At 45.3% G+C, this 20,275-nt stretch overlaps 1 protein-coding gene across 1 annotated transcript; it reads right to left on the minus strand.

The window, feature by feature from the left end:
• Positions 1–5,703: 5,703 nt before the first annotated feature.
• CBLN4 (cerebellin 4 precursor) lies at positions 5,704–13,870 on the minus strand. Its single transcript, XM_065892444.1, has 3 exons — positions 12,310–13,870; positions 9,293–9,409; positions 5,704–7,007 (listed from the first exon to the last, which is right to left on the minus strand). The coding sequence occupies exons 1-3, from the start codon at positions 12,598–12,600 to the stop codon at positions 6,810–6,812; spliced, it is 606 nt and encodes a 201-aa protein (XP_065748516.1). The 5' UTR covers positions 12,601–13,870; the 3' UTR covers positions 5,704–6,809.
• Positions 13,871–20,275: the final 6,405 nt, after the last annotated feature.

Here is a 20,275-nt window from a genome sequence, read left to right on the forward strand (position 1 = left end):
TTACAGAAGATTTTTAAAGAATTGTCTTCCTTGAAAACATAAATGTATAGATTTATGTTCAACCTGTGAAGCTTTTCAGGAAGCCGTATTTACTGGTTCACAAGAAGTGGGCTGACTCTTAGGGAGAAAGTTTCCTTCACCTTCCAGCTCCAGGGTCAGTGGGGACGTTTCACAGACTGAATCGGACCAGACACCTGAGCTCTAAACAGGTGAGTGTTGAAGGGCGCTGAACCATCTAACACAGACCCAGTAGTATGCAGGCCTCATGCCCCATCTTCTCATAACCAAAGATATTCTTTAGAAACAAGACATGATAGGCAGGACTTAGGAACGCAAGCCTCTCTCTTCTCTTCAGGCTACCACTAACCTTTGAGGCACTTTTGTGCAAAGCAGGAAAAGGAATTTTTTACTAAAGATACTTCCATCAGAAGGTTGTCATAATATGCTTGTCAGAATACTGTTTACTGCTTTCTGCTAGAAAATTACAGAAATAAACAAATAATTCTATGATGTCTGACAGACATGGCACACCCCTGGGATAGTGCAGTGTACAACCTTCACAACTGGACGTGGCAGCCCTGTATCATTCATCATTTTAACAAGGCTTGACCTTGAAAGAACATTATGGTGAAGGCAACGAGGAGGTCACTTACAGCAGGCTACCGTTTCAAAACTCCCAGACTGTTGGGCTCAGTAAACACTAACACCACACTCTGCTTTCCAGATTGCAGGATTTCCACCCAGAAAGTGAAGCAGCATTCACAAAGAGGTTTGCAATTTGTAGGAATGGTAAAGTTTACAGAACATGGGGCACGCAGTAGGTGCACAGTGTGTGATGGTTTATTCAGTAAAAAATGGATGTGCCCAAACCCCAAGAGAAGGCTCCTGACTTATTTCCTTCCTAACAAACTTGGCCTCTAACTCTCAGAAAATCATAGATGACTTGGTGATTCTTGCCAACCTCAACCATGGCATTGTGCCAACTTCTGGTAGTAAAGGAGGACTTGGTATTTTTTCTTTAGTTTTTAAACAACCAATTCAATCAGAGAAAAGGCAATCTTGCAAACTAGGACTTTTTAATGGCTCTTATAGATTCCATAGTCCCCTTTATGGATCCTTATAAAATATTGCAAAGACCCAGCTCCCCAGAGACCAGCCCCAGGTGCTTCTGAAGTTGTTCCTAAATCTTGAAGCCTCCAGAGGCCTCCTGTCCTGAGGAGAGAGAGCTGGACGTGGCTTCCTTCCAAGCCTGGAAATGGCTTCCTTCCAGGCCCGGAAACAGCTTCCTTGAATTACTGAAACGTGGGCTGTTCCTCTCCCCCGAGAGAAGTTACCAGACTATTCCAGCAGCATTACTCCTCCAATCAGGCTAGCCAAGAAACGGAAGGGCAGAACCTAGCACACTTTCCGACACTGCTCGTGGTTCAAAAAGTCACACTAATGAAGGGGAGTTGAAATCTTTGCTTATGAAACAGCATCATTTTACCTGCAGAGAACTGGGCTCAACACTGAGAGAGAGAGAGAGAGAGACAGAGAGGGAGACAGAGAGAGAGAGAGAGAGAGAGACAGAGAGAGAGAGAGAGAGACAGAGAGAGAGAGAGAGAGACAGAGAGAGAGAGAGAGAGAGAGAGAAGGAAAAACACAACACTTGAAACAGAAACCAGGATCGATTTTACTCCTTTCCATTTGACTGTCATGTCAGAGAGCAGTGAAATTTTATCATTTGCTTTTTCTCAGGTTTTGGTTGAATTTGTTTTTATCCTTGTACATTACCTCTTTGACCAAATGCTTCTTATGCCTGGAGTTGCTCCGGTTTTTTTTATGTGGGGGGCAAAAAGCATGACACCTTTTCACTGAGTGTTAAAAAAATGTTCACACTCAAAGTGAATGCCAAGCTATTTTAAATGAAGCACTCATGAATGCGTATGTGTTTCCAAATAGCAAAGGAACTGAGAAGAAAACAGCCGTACACAACTGACAAAGGAAGCTGGGTCCATTTGTGTAAAACACGGAACATGATCCAATCCCCCTAACCCCATCCTAAGAGTGGAATCACGCGGATTGCTGTTGGCTAAACAGGATAACTGTCAGTCAAAACAGTGGGCTACAGAGTATAAAATACAGAAAAACTTTTGTTGTAGCACTTGGGGGGCTAGAGGTATTTTCTGACCTGAGTGTTCAGTGGAGACGCATTCCTTAAATTCCTTGGCCAGTGGTAACAGCCCTCTTTCCTGGGTGGTGACGCCCTAACCAGGATGATAAAGCCTTATCCTCACTGGTGGGACAGCCATTTCCACACCCACCAGGACCTGTTTCCAACTTAATGATCTTCAGCCTCACTGAATGCTTGGTCAGTGTACTCCCCCGCCCCCCGGAAATGGGCCCCAGGCCTGCTCTTGCTTGTTTAACTCCCTTCTCTCTGGAAGGCTAGGAAAGAAAACCACTGAATGGACAGGTCATTTTAAACCATGTTTTCCTCCTGTCCTGAAGAAAAAAAAGTAAAAATGTGAAAATAGCGACTCAGCCTGTATTAATTTCCCTGCACCTTCTTCCCTTTATTGACTGTACCTTGACATCCAAGCTGAAACACGCCAACACAACAAACCAAAACAAGCAAACAACAAAAAAACCCCACAACAACAGAAAAAAACCAACAGGAGAGACACAAAGTCCATTTCTCTACCCTTCACTCTCAGCCACAACAGTTATTTGTCAGACAGAGTTCCTCATCCTCCCAGGGAACTAGCAGACTGATGCCCTCTGAGGTTCTGTCAGAATTTCCAGTTCCTGGAAAGTCAGAGGGTCAAAATTTATGTTCTCAAGGTAACTCCATGGGAAATAAAGGCTTCCTTAGTTCAGTACCTATGACAATATATTTTCTCATTATAAATATCACCAATTGGACCTAAAAATTGTTGAGAAAGGCTTCTGCCCTTGAATGAATTTTAAACGTACTTTCTAGTTTACTGGAAATTGCTGGCATCATGGATCCTTCCAAATATATTCTCCCATTCTCATTCCCTCCCTCTCTCTCTCTCTCTCTCTCTCTCTCTCTCTCTCTCTCTCACACACACACACACACACACACACACTTTATTAAGTTGAACAATGTCTTCTGAAGCCAAATGCCAAGTATACTTAGAGACCCTATAATCCCTGGAGAAGGATCACTTCAGTCACAAAGAAAAGCAAGATGTAACTACATCTTTATTTCAGAACAAATGCTGACAAAATAAGGACTGTCACTACGGGTTTTCTTTCTTCACAAGGCGCCGCTTTCTGCGGGTGACCTACCTTCATCTTCACACCAGGTCTCTCACGTCTTTCCTGGAGGTGAGGTCTTCCTGTAGCCCTTCCTCTGCACAAAACGGCAACACTCCTTCCAGCCTTTTCTCATCACAGAGTGAGAGTCTCGTGCTTACCCGCATGAAGGCCTCGTGCTCACTGCCTTGGGCTCCCCCGAGTTTAAAATAGGGAGGATAATGAGAGTACTTGGACTCCGGGGTCACTGCAAAGAAAACGCCCTGCCCCGGGATGTACTGAGGTAGTAAGAATCACCTGGGGGATCCGTTACACCTGTCGGAAGCCTAGCAGGTGATTCTGATGCAGCTGGTCTGTGGGTTTGACTTGAAGACAGAGCTTCGTAAACTGTACCGTGCCTGAGAACCATGGGGACGGGAGGGGCAGAAGATCTTGTTAAAGATACAGATTCTGACTCGGCAGGTCTGGGGTGAGTCTAAACCCCACCTGGGTTTCTAACGAGCCCCCATGATATGGACACTACTGGTCCACAGGCCACACTGTGTGATGGTAGGTCTCTCCACTCAAAGTGTGATACCCAGGCCAGCAACACTGACACCATCTGGGGACTTGTTAAAAATGCACACGGGGCTTCCCTGGTGGCTCAGTGGTTGAGAGTCCGCCTGCCGATGCAGGAGATGCGGGTTCGTGCCCCGGTCCAGGAAGATCCCACATGCCGCGGAGCGGCTGGGCCCATGAGCCATGGCCGCTGAGCCTGCGCGTCCGGAGCCTGTGCTCCGCAACGGGAGAGGCCACAACAGTGATTGGCCCGCGTACCACAAAAAAAAAAAAAAAAAGTGCACACGCTCGGGTCCCATTCCAGACCTACTGCACCAGAATCTACATTTTATCAAGATTCCTCTGGTCATTCTTACACATCTTCTTAGTTTGAGAAGATGACACAGAACTTCAGGATCAAATTCACAGAGAATTTGTTTTCCGAGAAAGGTCAGAGAAGACCAAAAGCCACAAAAAAAGAATTTTTTTTTTTTGATTCTATGCCATTTGAAACCCAGATTAAAGGTAGGCCTGTATTAGAGGGGACGGAATAACCTATTTAGAAACCAACTTCTGAAACCCCACCTCCCTCCCTACCAAAGAAAACCACAAGAATTCAACTTGAGCTCCACAGCTCTGAATGTGAACAGCTATCACATGCTGTCACCTCTCCTTGTTTTCATTACTTCTCTCTGGCCATTAGGTCAACCAGTTGGGGGACCAATGGATTACCATCGTTCTGGAGACAGATGGTCTAGATGGTAAAGGTAGATTGGTAAAGCCCAGTACCCTTAGTCAGAAGGCGAAGTAGAACCATACTTTCCGACCTCTGTTGCTCCTTATGAAGATTCTGGCTGTGTTTGCTGTCTAGGGAGGTCTAAAAAGGGCAGATGTAACCACTTCTGTAAACTCATTACGTAGCAAAGCATGTAACACATTATAAGATAATTTAAGCAATGTTGGTTGAAGCTGTTTATTCTAAGAATCAAAACAGTAACTTGCTAAAAAAGTAAAAACCAAAAGAAGACATTCAGCTATCCAGGTTTCTAGAAACCAAAAAGAATGGGGAAAACAGCCTTAAGTCCAAAAAAAAAAACAAAGAAAAGAAAGAATTAAAACAAAATTTTAACTAGATAATCAGGCTGTTATAACAGAATCCGGGATCACCAGGAACCCCCAAAAGCACTTGGAATCGGGGAGGTCCTATGTTTAAGCTCCTTATTTCCTTCAGTTTCATTTTCTTGGAGCAGAGAGTTTTCCTGTGATGAATGAATGTTTCAACTTGGTGATTAATCACAGCTATACTGGAAGACCTGCCTGCATGTTTCCTCCCACAGAATCCTGCAACAGCTTCCTCGATGCCACAAACTGCAAAAGGGGGGCTCCCAAAATTGTTTTAACTGACAACCAACCAGGAAGTTGAGCATGGAAATCTCCACATGAGACATCTATAATTATAGTTCCTTCTAAAAAGAAATGGGCCATCTTCTGTTTGTCCTTTAATGTTGAGAAAAGGGCAGAACTTTTCCCCAAAGTCTTTAGTTTGAAAATTTTGGTCTTTATACGCATCACCACTCATTCTTTCCCTGAGTCCTTCATGATGCTTTAGGGGAGCTTTTAAAACTTAACTTCCTAACAGTAAGTCCTTCTGAAAGGAGAGTTTCCGAAATTCATTGATCCTCTTTTGCCAAGCTCACTGGATCTGGACAAATTTAAACATAGTAAAGATTTCCTATGCCAATTCAGAGTACATTCTCTAAAAATTCGGAAAGCTTTTCTTAAACTCCAAGACAAAAAAACGAGAGAAAGGTAGGAAGAACAGGAGCGAGGAAGGGTTGGTGAGAGAGAGAGAATAAATCATGTAAAACATATATTTCCAAATCCGAAAGGACAAAACAATTCAACTAACATATATTAACCTTTATTCTGTAACAGAGACATAAATAATTTTATGAATTCATATGACCTATACAAAAGACAAAATAAGATATTGCACTAAGTTTAGCTTGGGCTATTTGGATTTCGTATTAACTAAACAGATAAATCTATACAATTTAAGGAGTTAAGGCAAAACCAGATGATACTTCAAACACAACAGGAGGTTTGAAAAATAGGTATAATTAAAAACAAGGGCATCCCATCTCCAGTTAATAAAGTGGTCATGTCTAAGGGAAAAAAAATCCCTTAGGTTCTTAAAAAGGGGTTATTATCAATCACGTTAATTAAAGTGAGAAATAAAGTGTAAGATTTCCCGTGGAGGAGAGCTGTTTTGCGGAGGTTTGAGGATTGAGCACTTAGAATTCGGGTAAGCAACTTTTTCCTTGTTAGATTTATGATCTACTCTTCCTATTAGAAAATATAATTTGGAAAATATGACTCTTTCACATATAGAATTAAAATACAACTATGAAGTGTTTTTTTTTAAAGGGAAGTCCTGATGCTGGCCTCATAGAGTAAATTTGCAGACAAGCCATTACCCTATTTGTAGAGAAGACACAAAGCCAGCAGTTACCCTAAGAAAACCAAAAAAACTAATTCCAAAGCAATAAAAACAAGTGAAACCAGTATATCAACACAGCACACAATTCTTTGGCAGTATCACACAAATCGTTGATTGAAGTCAGAACTTTTATACAGTTCTCTAATTCTCAGACCCAGTTGCCGGTCTTTGAAAACTAACTAAATAAAATGCCACATCTGCAATGAATTCAGTAATTCCAGGAAATTAAATTCAGAATGAACCTTGCAGACAGCTTTGAACTGTTACGCTTAAGCATAGATGGGTATCAACTGCTGTGAGTCCCGATCCAAGTACACTGAAACACACACGCACAAAAATAACCTGTGGAGCTCAGTACTGCTTCAGACAGGCCTAGCATCCTTACAGGGAATCCATATTCACCCATGAGAAACCAAGGAAAGACATCAATCCAATGACGAGGAAATGATCTTCCAAGAAGTCAGGGGTGGGCCGCCCCTCACCCGGATGAACATCGCGAAGAAATCAAATTCTATAGGGGGAACACCAGAAAGCCAGAGAACGTGGAATACTGCCAGCCTCCAACCAAGTTACCTTTCTCCAGTTTTAGGTAAACCTTATCCTCTTTATCCAGGTAGAGCAGGACCCCATTCGTGGCAGCCTCACGTGTAACGTCTTTATCCCCAGCGAAGGCAGATATTACTGGTTTTCCATTTAACATCAGGTTAACCTACAAGGAAAAAAAAAAAAAAAAAAAAAAAAACCACTAAAAATCTCTCTCTAAAGTCAAAACAAATGAATGAATAAAACAAAACAGAAACAGACTCACAGTTACAGAGAACAAACTAGGGTTACCAGTGAGGGGAGGGCAGTGGGAGAGGAAGATAGGGGTAGGGAATTAAGAAGTAAAAACCACTATGTATCAAATAAATAGGCTACAAGGATATATTACACAGCACAGGGAAATACAGACATTATTTTATAACAGCTTTAAATGGAATATAATCTATAAAAATCTTGACTCACTATGTTGTACACCTGAAACTAATATTGTAGATGAAAGAAAAGAAAAAGAAAGAGAGAAAGAGAGAAAGAAAGAAAGAAAGAAAGAAAGAAAGAAAGAAAGAAAGAAAGAAAAGAAAAGAAAAGAAAAGAAAAGAAAAGAAAAGAAAAGAAAGGAAGGAGAAAAGAAGGAAAGAGAGAAAGAAAAAAAAGAAAGGAAGTCAAAGCATCTATGAGGGGCAGGGGGTAAAAAATAATGTCTAAAATGACCAACTTGGTAAAATAACTGATGTTCAGTAAATATATCCCTTTCCTTTCAAATTAGCAGATAGTGGTGGCTAGGCTTAGTATGATCTTACCAAGCTGATCTTTCTTAATTAAAAAAAATTTTTTTTTATTTCTCCCATAGAAATTTCCTTAAATGCTCACAAAAGAATACCATCCATGGAGAGCAACCTAGCCATGTGAAAACTGGCTTCCCTTCAGCACACAACTTAAGCCTACTATTGAATACTTTATTTACCTCCCGTATTCAGTAGCAAGTTTTTGGCAATGACGCGAGCCTGTGGCTTCCCAGTACATTAGCAAAAAGAGCCCCAGTGCCCTTTGCTCTGAGAAACCCAGGTACCGCAAGGTTCTACTAACGTCCTTGCAGGTTTACTGTACCGCTGAGACATGCAGAGTGCTAAAAATCAGTTGAAATTATGGAATATGTGTGTTGTGATTTCTTCATTTTCCCTGATAAGAAATGTGTATTAAAAATAATAATCACCACTACCACTGAAGATTCTAATGATGGATAATTAGCAAAGAATAAAATCAAATTTATTCCCTTCTCTCCTTACTACAATTTTGATTATACTGTGTTAAACATTACAAAAATTTCTAAATGTTGGGGCTTGGGAAAAGCTTTTCCATGGAAGGAAATTTGTTTACTAGATATTCATTCCTTTTATGTTAAAAATAATATTGAATAAATTAAATGTGAGACCTATCAATTTATCCATTCACTAGGATATGTAAAAGTAGTAGATGAGTGTGTAATCTATCATTCACATGGACATAGTATACAATACAAACATTGAACATATGATAAAAAGTTATCCTAGAATTCCATAGACATGTATTGTTGTTACTGCGTGCTGGCATGTTAGATACTATAGGAACTAGCTTCATCATTGTCCGTGAGTGTAAATTCAAGCCCGTTCCTTAGAAAGCACAACACAAAATATATTAACTGTGAAACTGCAATTGGTAAGAATTCACCAACATCAGAGTAACTGAGGATAAACTACTTAGAGGATAAGCACAGCACATCGTTTCTTTAAAAGTATATTGAATAATTGTTCCTTCATAGATTTATTCTCAGTCATTAACTGTAGCTCATAATTTTAACGATGACAGCAAATTTGTTTTATCTGTTTAGTAGTTACTTGTAAAGTTCTGATAATCTTACTAGTTTTTTTCTTACAAATTCAGGTAATTTTTGCACATGCATTAAAAGCAATCAAGATCTTATAAAGAGATTTGTGTCACCGAATTTTTACTAAGTAATTTTTTTTTTTTTTCGCGGTACGTGGGCCTCTCACTGTCGTGGCCTCTCCCGTTGCGGAGCACAGGCTCCGGACGCGCAGGCTCAGCGGCCATGGCTCACGGGCCCAGCCGCTCCACGGCATGTGGGATCTTCCCACACCGGGGCACGAACCCGTGTCCCCTGCATCGGCAGGCGGACTCTCAACCACTGCGCCACCAGGGAAGCCCACGAAGCAATATTTTTTAAGTGACGTTGTTATTAAGGCCGTAAGTTCAATTGCTTATTCTTCTATATGCTTCTTGTCACATGCCTTAATAGATGTTATTGGAAATTAAGTGTTTTAAAAATAAACTGCTATAAAGATGGTTGTTTATTTTTACAATGAAACACATCTTTGGATAAATACTTAAAAATACATAACCCACTGCTGATAAACACTGTCACCTGAGGGTACAGAGGGAACAGGTCGAAAGACATACCTGGATTGTTTGGCTCTGGTAGACTTTAATTACGTGAAAACTGAAACTGTAAATTCCTTTCCTTGGTGCTACAAAGACAGACTCCAGGGTGAAAAAATTACCCACATTTACTAGGATCTACAAATAAAAAGAATAAACAGCAGTCAATTATTACAATATTCTCTTCTGTAAGTAAAATAAGTTTTCCTCCTTCCTTTTTCTTTTCCTTTCTTTTTTCTTTCTTTCTTAAGAAAGAAAACTAACTTTTAAAAACATAGAAAATAAAACATTGAGTTCTATCCCTTTTTCTTTAGTGACTTGGAAAACGGATTTGTATGTTGGAAGGTTCTTCTGTCTTTTAAATGGTATAAGAAAAAATAAAGTAACAGCTTTGTAGTCATGCCTCAATTCCAGCAAGGCCCAATGGCTCTGGAAACATCTAGAAACACGTGAAGGCTTATAAATATTAGCTTTACCTTGAGAGTCAAATAAAAGGCTTCTGCCACATATTTACGCACCCACCCTCTACGAGCCTTCACAGTGTCCAGAGGTGACGTGTCCAAGCCAGCCAACTGGCACCCGTGGGCTCTCTGCAGTCATTCCCGGACACTCCACACAGAGGTCTGGACACTCCCTCCACCGTGTGACATAATCCATGACACCGAACAGTTGGTACACAGAGTGAACTGAATGCCCAGCCCTCCTCTGAGGCTCCGCCAAACCTCTGCTAAGCCCCACGGCCGTTTGTTCCATTCCTATGCCATCCAGGCCTTAATTATAATATTTTGGCAATGACTCAGCCTTTGCAGGCTGCCAAAGAGTAAAGACTGTGAAGCAGGTGGCCTTCTTGTGCTGCTCCCAGTGTTATCCGTCATCCATTCCCTTATCAATCACCTGCTCTTTATTTAAAGTTCAAGGGACAAAAACGAAGAGTGAAATAAAGCACTGGTTCCCAAGAAAACAACAGTGCACTCTGTATTCCGAAATGTTCGGCCTGATTCTACTGGTTATGAAATTAGCTCTGAATTTCAATAAGTGACCTCATAAGCTAAATGTCACATAGGTATGACCCTTCCTATGAAAAACAGCAGGAGAATGTATGTGTGTGTGTGTATTGCAGGGGCGGAGGGCAGAAGATAACTAGGGTTTCTTCCATTTCTCTCCAAGAAATAAATCTGTAAGTGGCATTCAAAATAATCAGATGTTCGTCTAAAGATACATTTCCCCTATATCAATGGCAATCTGCTACTATCTCTTTTAAACACTACATTCATGCTAATATTAAGCCCTTTGCATAATTCCCTAAAGACATACTATTGCCTGTGAGCAATGCACCAGAATTACAGTGACGGTCAGGTAGATGTATGTTGGTGTACCATTTTATTCTGAGATTACACCTTTTTCCAAGTAAGCATCAGCTTTCTTTCTCTGACCCGATGATCAATGGTCTTTCAACAACAAATCACAAGCTATGCAATAATTCCTAACAGAGATTTTACAAAGATTTGTTTAAGCACATTTAAAATAATTTGAGGTACTTAGCAGGGACTTCCTGAATCAGACACAAGTAGCATAATTCATTAGCAATAATGGAACTGGTTGATTAGTGTTGACTACACATAAGGCTGGAGGTTGACTCTACATTGTAATTAGAGCATCCAAGCGCATCGAGATTTATAACTAAATGTGTCTTGTTGTCTCTAAGATGCATGGGCACCCGGAACAGAAGAACAAACCCTTCTTCTCTTCTAACTGACAGAAAGGTCACTGAAAAGAATGCACTGTACAGACGATAGTGCAATGTCCACAGTATTTAATTAATGCATTGACACACAAACCAGGGGTCATGCTAGACTTCATTTACATCAAGACGGAAAATACTGCACCAAAACCCCCAAGGGGCTGCTTAATTCTTTTAAAATGATGGCTATTCAATAGGAAGCCCCAGAGAGGCATTCTCTGTCTTTGGCCAGCTGGAGAGTCTATTACTTAGGAACAATTAAGTAAGGAATAGAAATGTCACCTCATCCCTTCCCTGGCATGTCCTGCAGCACCACTTAACCTGTGCTCTTACCCATGCGGCACACAACTGTGAATTACACATACGACTCTGGAATTTAAAAGACTCTGGGTGCTGCTGACGTTGAAATGATACCCCTGGAGTCTGATTTCAGTTTTAAGACTCCTTGCTAAGCTGATATCCTGGGGTTTCTCATCAGCCAAACCCCAGAGCTCCAGATCGCTAAAAAAAACAAGCCACAGCTTTCATCAGTTCCTCCCCCACCCCCTATCCTCAGCCCCCAAGTCTGTCTTTCCCCACTAATTTGCGTGTCTCTGGAAGGACCGGAGCAGGGGAAGGGAGAAAGGCTCCCCAGCGCTTCCCTATGGGAGCTCAGTGCAGCTGCCCGATACCTTTTCCTCTCCTTCTCTCAACTTTTCTCCAAGTAGCAGAGAAGGGCTTTCCGCTGCAGCGGTACCTGCAGTGTATATGGGGATCCTGGCGGGGGAAAGGTGGGCGAGATGAGACCGGGGCCACAGCTTCCCACACTCCCCAGCCACCCGCGAGATCTCTGCAGAGATCTCTTTGGGGAGACGCTTCTCCACCTGGGAGAAACAAATCATTTATCCAGCATCAGAGAGAGTACTGTGCCCGAGAATGGCCTCGGCAGCACCCGCAGAGGAGTCTGAGCCAGGGGCCCAAGCTCTGGCCAAGAGATTTCGAGGTCCAGGGACCAGGATCCTGCCAGGTCCTATGGACCTGTTGCTGTTAAACTTGTGCTGAGCTCTCGACGCCTGGCTCTACACCCCCGGCCTCTTTCCCACCACCCCAGCAGGTCTTCCGGAGGCCAAGAGGGAATGGGGGGCGCGGTGGTGGCGGGAGAGACATCAGAAGTTTCAGACCAAAACCTTTGCGGAGGCGAGTGCCGAAACGATCCCCCAAATCGCAATCAGAGCAGCTCAACCCGGGTCTGAGCTGCCTGGACATCGCCCCTCCCACCGACCCCACTCCTGACACCCCGCATCCCTCGGGGTCTGACCTGATCGAAGTAAATGATGCGCGTCTTGTTGCTCATCTCTGACGGCTCGTGGTTGGTGCTCCGCACCGCCGAGAAGGCGACCTTGGAGTTAGCCGCCCGGACCGAGATCCCCAGAGGGGAGGAAGAGGAGCCCTTGGAGTCCGTGGCCGGGTTCGAGTCGCACACCACGAGGCACTTGCCTTCCAGCACGATGGGCTCCGTGTCGTTCTGCGCCCAGACGGGCAGCCCGGGCAGAGTGAGGGCCAGCAGCACAGCCGGCACCACGGACAGCGCCCGGCCCCCAGCGCCCATGGTGAGGCCTCGTGGGCAGCCGGCTGGCGCTTCTGCTAGCCCGCGTCGCCTCCTACCCCGGGACCCCGGAGCTCGGGAAGATGCCCGTGGCTAGATCGACAGCGCTGCGGGAACGGCGGCGGCGGCGCGCACACTTCCAATCCTGTGGTTTGAAGTCAAAGTCTCCCCTCGCGCTCTCTCGCTGGTTCTGCTACCTTTGTCCTTTAAGGAGCTCATGCAGAACCCCCTATACTCCACCCTCCTCCGCCCAAGAATCAGCCCTGCCTGGGGCCCCTGCACCCACCCGTGTTCCTAGACATCTAAAAGTCACCAAACCCTCACATTCACACCTCAAAGAGGAAAATGATAAATTCCCCAAACCCAGTCACCCCCGGGTGAACCACGAAGCAGGAAAAACGAAGGAGACTCAGAGAAGCCTCGGGGACGGTGGATGCCGAGTGGTGCCCGTGTCGGTCCAGTACGTGTCTGGCTCGCGGCAGGGACGAATTACAGAAGCAGAAGGTGTTTCCCGGACTGGGAAGGACGCGAGGCTGTGTTCACGGCCAGGTCTCTAGCGACTCTCAATTTCGCTTAGCCAGAAATTCCCCAAAGCTTGGTGTCTCTCGGAAGTCGGCAGCTACGCATTGGCTAGCCGGGTCCCCAGCACGGAAAGCACGAATTCGCGGGATCAGTTCTCAGGTGCGGGGCGGCTCGGCCGGTGGGGTCCTCTCCTGCCTCGGCCGCACGCCCGGAGTCCCTGCGCACAACTTTCTCTGTCCTCGCGCAGCCGGGAGAGCGCGAGGCGGGCACACGCGCGCTATTTATAGGAGCGCACGTCCGGCTGGGGTTGGCTTCTAGCTCAACCCGCCGGCTCCCGGGAAAGGGGAAGAAGGAGTCCGGTGACCCCCGCTGAGCAGCTCCTGCCTGGCGCTTAACGCACCCCGGGGCAAGCGGGGCGCACAGCACTGCTGGCTGCCAAGGTCTGCGGCCACCCAGCCCCGGGGAGCGCGCAGCAGGGATACTGTACGCAGGGAGAGGCGCCCACCGCCCTGCGCCTGGCCCAGCTCCGCGCCTGCTCGCTCCCTCCTCGGTCTGGGCAGGCGGAGGGGGCTGAGGCTCCCCTCGCCCCTCCCGAGCACCGGACTCCGCCGCCGAGCGCCCTCCGAGCGGAGCGCGGCGCTGCCAGCCCCGGCTGCGGAGCTGGATGGGCGGCAGCGGCCTCGCGCGGCGCGCTGCTTGGCACCTGGGGACCCACGCCACCGTCCCGACCGTGCCTTACCCAGAGACTGCCTCCCCAAGCCCTGGGGCCTGGCGAGCTCCGGGAAACCTTGGGACGGACCAAAGCCGCTGGGGGCCGCTGGGAGAAGGTACCTCAGGCCTTCCGCTCCGCTCCGGGAAGAGGAGCCTCAAAAGCTTCAGGGCGCGCCTTCCCACCCACACCGCGAATCCACCCAGGCAAAGCCAGAAAAAGAGAGAGGGAGTTAACGCAGCAAGAATCAGCCCTCCGGAACCTTCCCCCTAAAAAATGACAACCCCCTCCTGAGAATACCGCACCTTTCTCCCTCTTGATGTACCCCGCCCTCCCCCCCGCCCCGTGCCACCCCATTGCCACCTTGGCCTCTGATTGGCAAGGTTTATCTTCCTCTTCCGCAGCCATCACTGGGAGGAAAAGGCTTGTCTCTCTGATGGGCTGCATTAACTTGGCCAAGTCACTTACCCTTTCCGAGAGGGAGGGACTCCACTAATTAAGGTCCCATCAGCCCACTGGTTCTATGATGCTTTGGAGTCATGTCACTCCCTTCCCAAATTCCTTTTAGTGTCCCAGCTGCCAGAGGACAGGCCCCGCATCTTTAGTCAAAACAGCATCCGCATCAGCCATTCGGAGCTCCTAGAAATGTACTAATTATTCATTGAAGGGGTGTTTACTGAGAATTGTCTCCGGCATAGATGGCTTTCTAGTCCTTCCTGAAAGAAGAACAGCCTCCTTAGCATGGATTCAAGTCCCTCCACAACAGAAGCCAGACCAGCATCTCCAGGCTTGTCCCCTCATAAGGCCCTTCCAAAGGGCTGGGTGTTGAGCCATAAGCATTGCACTGCAGCTCCAATTGTTAAAAGAGTAAATACTACTGGCTGGTATTTCCCTAGCCCTTAGCTCCCTATAATCTTGCAACTAAAGAGTTGGTGCCTGGAGCCAAAGGGGCCTCCAGATTCTCCTCCAGTGGGGCCAGTATCAGTTCTGATTTCCAGGTGCTCCTGCTGTGCTATTTGTAACAATGTTGAATGTCACTAATCTAAGCTACAACCAAAAAGAGTGAACTGGTGCCTTCTGAAAACGGCCACCATTTCCCCCACCCCAAGCCTAGGGTAGCCTTTCATCTGAACCCTTGCTGCACTTTGTAACTCTCTCCCGGCTTCTACCACAGTCTGCCTGGACAGCAGCTGAGATTTCTTCTCGTTTGATGCTGCCGTTGGAGGACAGGGGCTGGGTCTAGTTTGGTTCCCAGTTTGCATAAGTAATTTGCCTTCCTTGTCCAAAACAGCTGTTTTAGTAACTAAGACCTGGGCTATTCAATTTCAGGCTGGAAGGAGTTTGAGAAAAAAGCTCTGTTGACTACAGAATTGTTAAATTGTCAATAAGTTGTCTTCCCTACCAACCCCAATATATTCTCTCTGTGTCCTTTTCTTCTCTAGGCATTTTTCTTCCTGCAAGAACTCAGATTTAAAGAAACTTCTTCCCTCCCTCCTCTTTTCCTCTCCAAAAGTACTCATTTCCTAGCCCCCTAATCCAGCAGAGTGACCATATCAGGGACTCAATAATTGATTGTGAAATGACTGGCTCTCCAGATAGAATGTCAGTATCAGTCATTCACCTTATAGTATAAACTGGTTTAAATAAATCTCTCTCAGTAAAGTTTACATTCAGTCCTCCTGAGTAACTGGAGATGAAGGTCCTGGCTTCTTAACTAAAAGATGTTCCCCTATTCAGGGTGTTCTAAAGATGTGGAACACCACTTTTTCTTTTGACTCCTACCGAGAGAACTTATCTGACATTGTAAAGCACAGGGTCCTGTCTCCCTTTCCCACCATGGGTGATTGAACAAGGATAGCCCCTGTATTCTAGGGCTGTCAATCCACTTGATGCCAGAGATCCGTGACTTATATGTCCTGACTCAGCCAGATAAGGTGGGGCTGCTAGATTTTCTCTCTCTAGGATCTGAATGGGACACTGATATGGCTTCCAGTAAGCACTGGGTCCTGCAGAGGAGAGGTCTATAGTCTCCTGAACTGGCCGTCTAAGGGCCATGTGCAAGTTTAAGCAGAGGAGCATGCCGGAAGAAATAGGAGGACTGACCACACTTGTAGACTGGGGCCGATTCTCTGCACTTCTGAGAAATGGAAGGGGTGAGGGAGTGAATAGTAAATCTCCAGCTTGTTAACTCCTACTCACAAGACATCCAGCAACCCTGAGTTTCTTGAGAGCCTCTTGCATCCTTGTAATAAAACTGATGTCACTTGAGCTAGCTTTAGGGACCTACTACTGTTCCTTGCCACCCAGAATCCTCATTAGAACAATGTCCCAGAAATCATACCACATAAGCCCATGCATCTCCTGCCAAAAGACATTAACAAATCCAATCCCCTGCCTGTGGGAAATGTTTTCCTAACATTTTGGGAACGGAAGCATCACCTGCTCCCCAGCCCTACTCCAGCCCCAGCATCCCCAGGAGGAAAGAAACAGGATCAAGTCCAAGTTTCATACCAGCCACAATACAGATCTCTCTCCCTCCCTCCCTTCCTTCCTTCCTCCTCCTTCCCTCTCTCTTTCTTTCTTTCCTTCTTCCTTTCTTTCTTTCTCTCTCTCTCTTTCTTTCTTTTTGAAGATGTACTATTTTAAAAACCTAGCTGTGATTGTGACCCAAATGTTTCACTTTCCTGAGATTCCCAGATTGCATTTGATGCTAGGAGTTTTGTTGCTAGACCTTTAGCAATTTCATTTCTCTGTGCTTGTGCTCAATGTAAAGTAAATTAGTAGAAGTAAATTAAAATCTGAGCTGGTCTTGCATACGAAAGCCATACTCCTGTGGTCAGTAACATTCCATTGTATTTACATACCTCATCTTTACCCATTCATCCATCCGTTCACGGACATTTAGGCTGCTTCCATGTCTTGGCTATTGTAAACAGTAGCACTATGAACATTGGGGTGCATGTATCTTTTCGAATTAGAGTTTTCATCTTTTCCAGATATATGTCCAGAAGTGAGATTGCTGGATCATATGGTAACTTTATTTTTAGTTTTTTAAGGAACCTCCATACCACTTCCCATAGTGGATGCACCAATTTACATTCCCACCAACAGTGTAGGAGGGTTCCCTTTTCTCCATATCCTCGCCAGCATTTATTATTTGTAGACTTTTTGACGATGGCCTTTCTGACTGGTGTGCAGTGGTACCTCACTGGAGTTTTGATTTGCTTTTCTCTAATGATTAGCAATGTGGAGCATCTATTCATGTGCCCATTGCCCATCTGCTTGTCTTCTTTGTAGAAATATCTATTTAGGTCTTCTGCCCATCTTTTGATTAAGTTGTTTGTTATTTTTGATAGGAGGCGTGAAATGTTTCATCCATGCTTAGGTCCAAGAAAGGGAGGCCAATGAGGCAATGGGGATTTACTGGAAGGACCGTATCTCACAGAGTCCAAGGGCAAAACTGACCCTTGGGAATGTAATGAAGCCTTGTGGATAACTCAAAATGTTGCCTTTCCTCTATCTATCTATCTATCTATCTCCATCTCTCTATCTTTCTCTCTCTTTGGCATATCTGCATTATTCTTTTGCTCACTGCAATCTAGCCTTCTCTGAAGCCTACATGATAGACGGTGGCAACTGACACTCCCAAATTTTACACATAACAGATCCATCCACCCAGAGGATGCCCCCAAATCCCAGGGAAGAGACTCACTGCCCCATCTGGGATCACATGTCCGCCCCTTGCAGTGCACCCACAGTGATTCCCACAACTAGATATGTGGAAAATTGGAGCAGGGTCCAGAGGAGAGTACAATTCCTAAAAAATGCTACAAGTAACGTGTGGTGAAGTGAAAAGGAACAAGATACAGATTAATCTGTAATGTGTGATTCCGTGTTAACAGACTGTAATTGTATAGAGATATGGATATGTTTGAAAAAGCAAAGGAAAACTATGAAAAGCTAGACAGCAAATTGTTAAGAGTAGAGAAACAGAATAAAAGGAAAAGAAACTGTTAATTTTACTTCAGCTGTTTATGATTTGGATGGCCACAGTAATGATATATTACCTTGTGATTCACATTTAATACCGTTTTTTAAAGGAAGAGGGTGCCGGGAAGACCATCCAATAGAAATCTACTACATTGACTTTTTTTTCATAATTTAAACTTAAAGTTTGGAGAGAAAAGGAACTAACATTCCTTCTCACAAGCAGCACTGGTTGAAGAGCAATTTCCTTCCTTTTGTTACGTTGATCCAACTCTAAAAAATCACTCACTCAACGTCTAGGAAGAGGCCCAGACATATAAAGCCTCCCAGGCTACATTTAAGAAAAAAAATTACATTGCAACTGGTTGAGCTCATGAGTCATATCAAAATAGCGGATTACATTTTAGATTCAACTCAGCATGGTATGTGCCTGGCCATGTTAGTTTCAGTTGCACACATAAGGAGGATCTGAATGTAGAGTCCAAACCAATAGCTTCTACTCTTAAGAATCTGCTGGGAGGGCTTCCCTGGTGGCACAGTGGTTGAGAATCCACCTGCCGATGCAGGGGACACGGGTTCGAGCCCTGGTCCGGGAAGATCCCACATGCCTCGGAGCAACTAACCTGTGTACCACAACTACTGAAGCCCGTACGCCTAGAGCCTGTGCTCCGCAACACGAGAAGCCACCGCAATGAGAGGCCCGCGCACCGCAATGAAGAGTAGCCCCTGCTCGCCGCCAACTAGAGAAAGCCCGCACGCAGCAACGAAGACCCAACGCAGCCAAAAATAAAATAAATAAATAAAATAATTTTTTAAAAAATCTGCCGGGAGGCTTATTATCAATGCAGATTCTCTGGCCCTCGTCTGAGAGGACGGCTCTGCCCACGAACTGGGAATCTGTTTCTTAACTAGCACCTGGGTGAATCTGAAGCAGACGGTGCTTTGACTTTGTAGATGCCACTGGTGGGGTGCATCCCCCAAGGGTCCATCTGCGGTCAGGTTCATTATCCCTTTGGCTGAAAATAGGGCATTTAGAATCAGCTTCACCTCCTACTAGCTTTACGACCATGGAAGAAGTTACAGACCTTCCTTCAGCGGGAAAATTGCAATCATAAAAATAATGCTCAGCCCAGAGTCATGGTGGGGATTGAACAGGGAAACATAAACAGGGCGCTTAGCACAGTATCAGGTGCCCAGGAGGCGATTAATTAAAGGTAGCGACTATTATCATTAATTTTTGGAATCTGTCCATGACTAAAGGCGAGAGGGCACCACAGCACCCTGGACCAAGGCCCATCAATTGTTTGCGAGCACCAGCCACAACTTAACCTCACAGACGTCATAATGGGGGAGAAAGCAGCTTCCCCAAGTGTGGGAGAGACTGAAGGTCCAGAAACCCAGTGCAGAGACAATAACCAAGGCCAAGTTTGTGGGCAAGCCATCGCCGTCAGGTGAGTGCCTGAGTTCTAGAGTGAGGAGGCTGAAGTGAGCTTATCTGCGATCATTCTGCCTGGTTAAAGGCCCTTACATGAAGCTAGCGCACCAGGCAGGTTTGTGAGCTTCCTGCAAGAATGGATAGAGAGGCTGGTTTTCATTTTCTTTCTTTCTTCCCCATTCCCTTAATCACTGGATCTCATCACTGAGGATCTGAAAGACACATTTAGCAGAAATCAATTCTCCCAACTGAAGAGTAACAGAAAGTGAAGAACGGGTGGCCAGAAACAGTCATTACAGCAACAGAGCAACCAGAAAGCCCTGTGGGGATGGGGGGAAGACACTTGAGCCAGACAGAGGTATCTTGAGGAGCTGGTAGTCCAACTATTTATGTGGCAGTTGGCGGGTCCCAGACACTTTTAATTTCCCTGAGTTTAACCGCGCATTTGCAGAAGAGAGAGAGAAACAGCTTTAATCCACAAGGTAACCCTTCTCTCCACCACCCTCCACGGCACCTGCCCGGAGTGAGTGTGGGATGGGAGGCGTGAATCAGCTGAGGCAACTGACAGTCTCGGCTCCCACTGTCTCTCTCAGACGAGCATGTTGCATGGCTGAGTGTGAGTCTAGTGTTTAAAGAGAAGTATTTTCCTACAACATGGCCACTAAAAGCAAGCCAACCACTTCATCTGGCTCTCAGCTGAAGAAAAGGCAATCTGTTTTGACTCTAAAGGAAAAGCTACCTATGGTGGCTCCCTGAAAGCTGCTGTGTCAGCCACCACGGTGAGAATTCCAAGAGGATTTTCAAGGGTATGTTTGACCCTAAGCAATGTTTCCCTTGTGCACTAACTTTAGAATCTAACCCTGGAATACAATGCAACTCCATTGGTTTTTTCCTTTGTTTAGGGAAAAACCTCAATTGCTGGTAACTTCTCCCATTTAATTGCCACCGCTCATCTGAGAGATGGATCTTAGTACCCCCATTTCACAGATGAGGAAAGAGAGGGTCTGAGAAGCTGCTGCCAAAGG

The sequence above is a fragment of the Phocoena phocoena genome, chromosome 15 (genome assembly GCF_963924675.1).
Source record: "Phocoena phocoena chromosome 15, mPhoPho1.1, whole genome shotgun sequence".
Taxonomy (NCBI): domain Eukaryota; kingdom Metazoa; phylum Chordata; class Mammalia; order Artiodactyla; family Phocoenidae; genus Phocoena; species Phocoena phocoena.

Bases quoted from the DNA above. Each gene is read 5' to 3' on its own strand.
- CBLN4 (XM_065892444.1), bottom strand. From the start codon at position 12,600: ATGGGCGCTGGGGGCCGGGCGCTGTCCGTGGTGCCGGCTGTGCTGCTG. The intron at 9,410-12,309 runs GTCAGACCCCGA...TTTTATTTGTAG, and splicing joins GCATCATTTACTTCGATCAG to ATCCTAGTAAATGTGGGTAA. The intron at 7,008-9,292 runs GTATGTCTTTCG...TTTTCCTTGTAG, and splicing joins ACCAGAGCCAAACAATCCAG to GTTAACCTGATGTTAAATGG.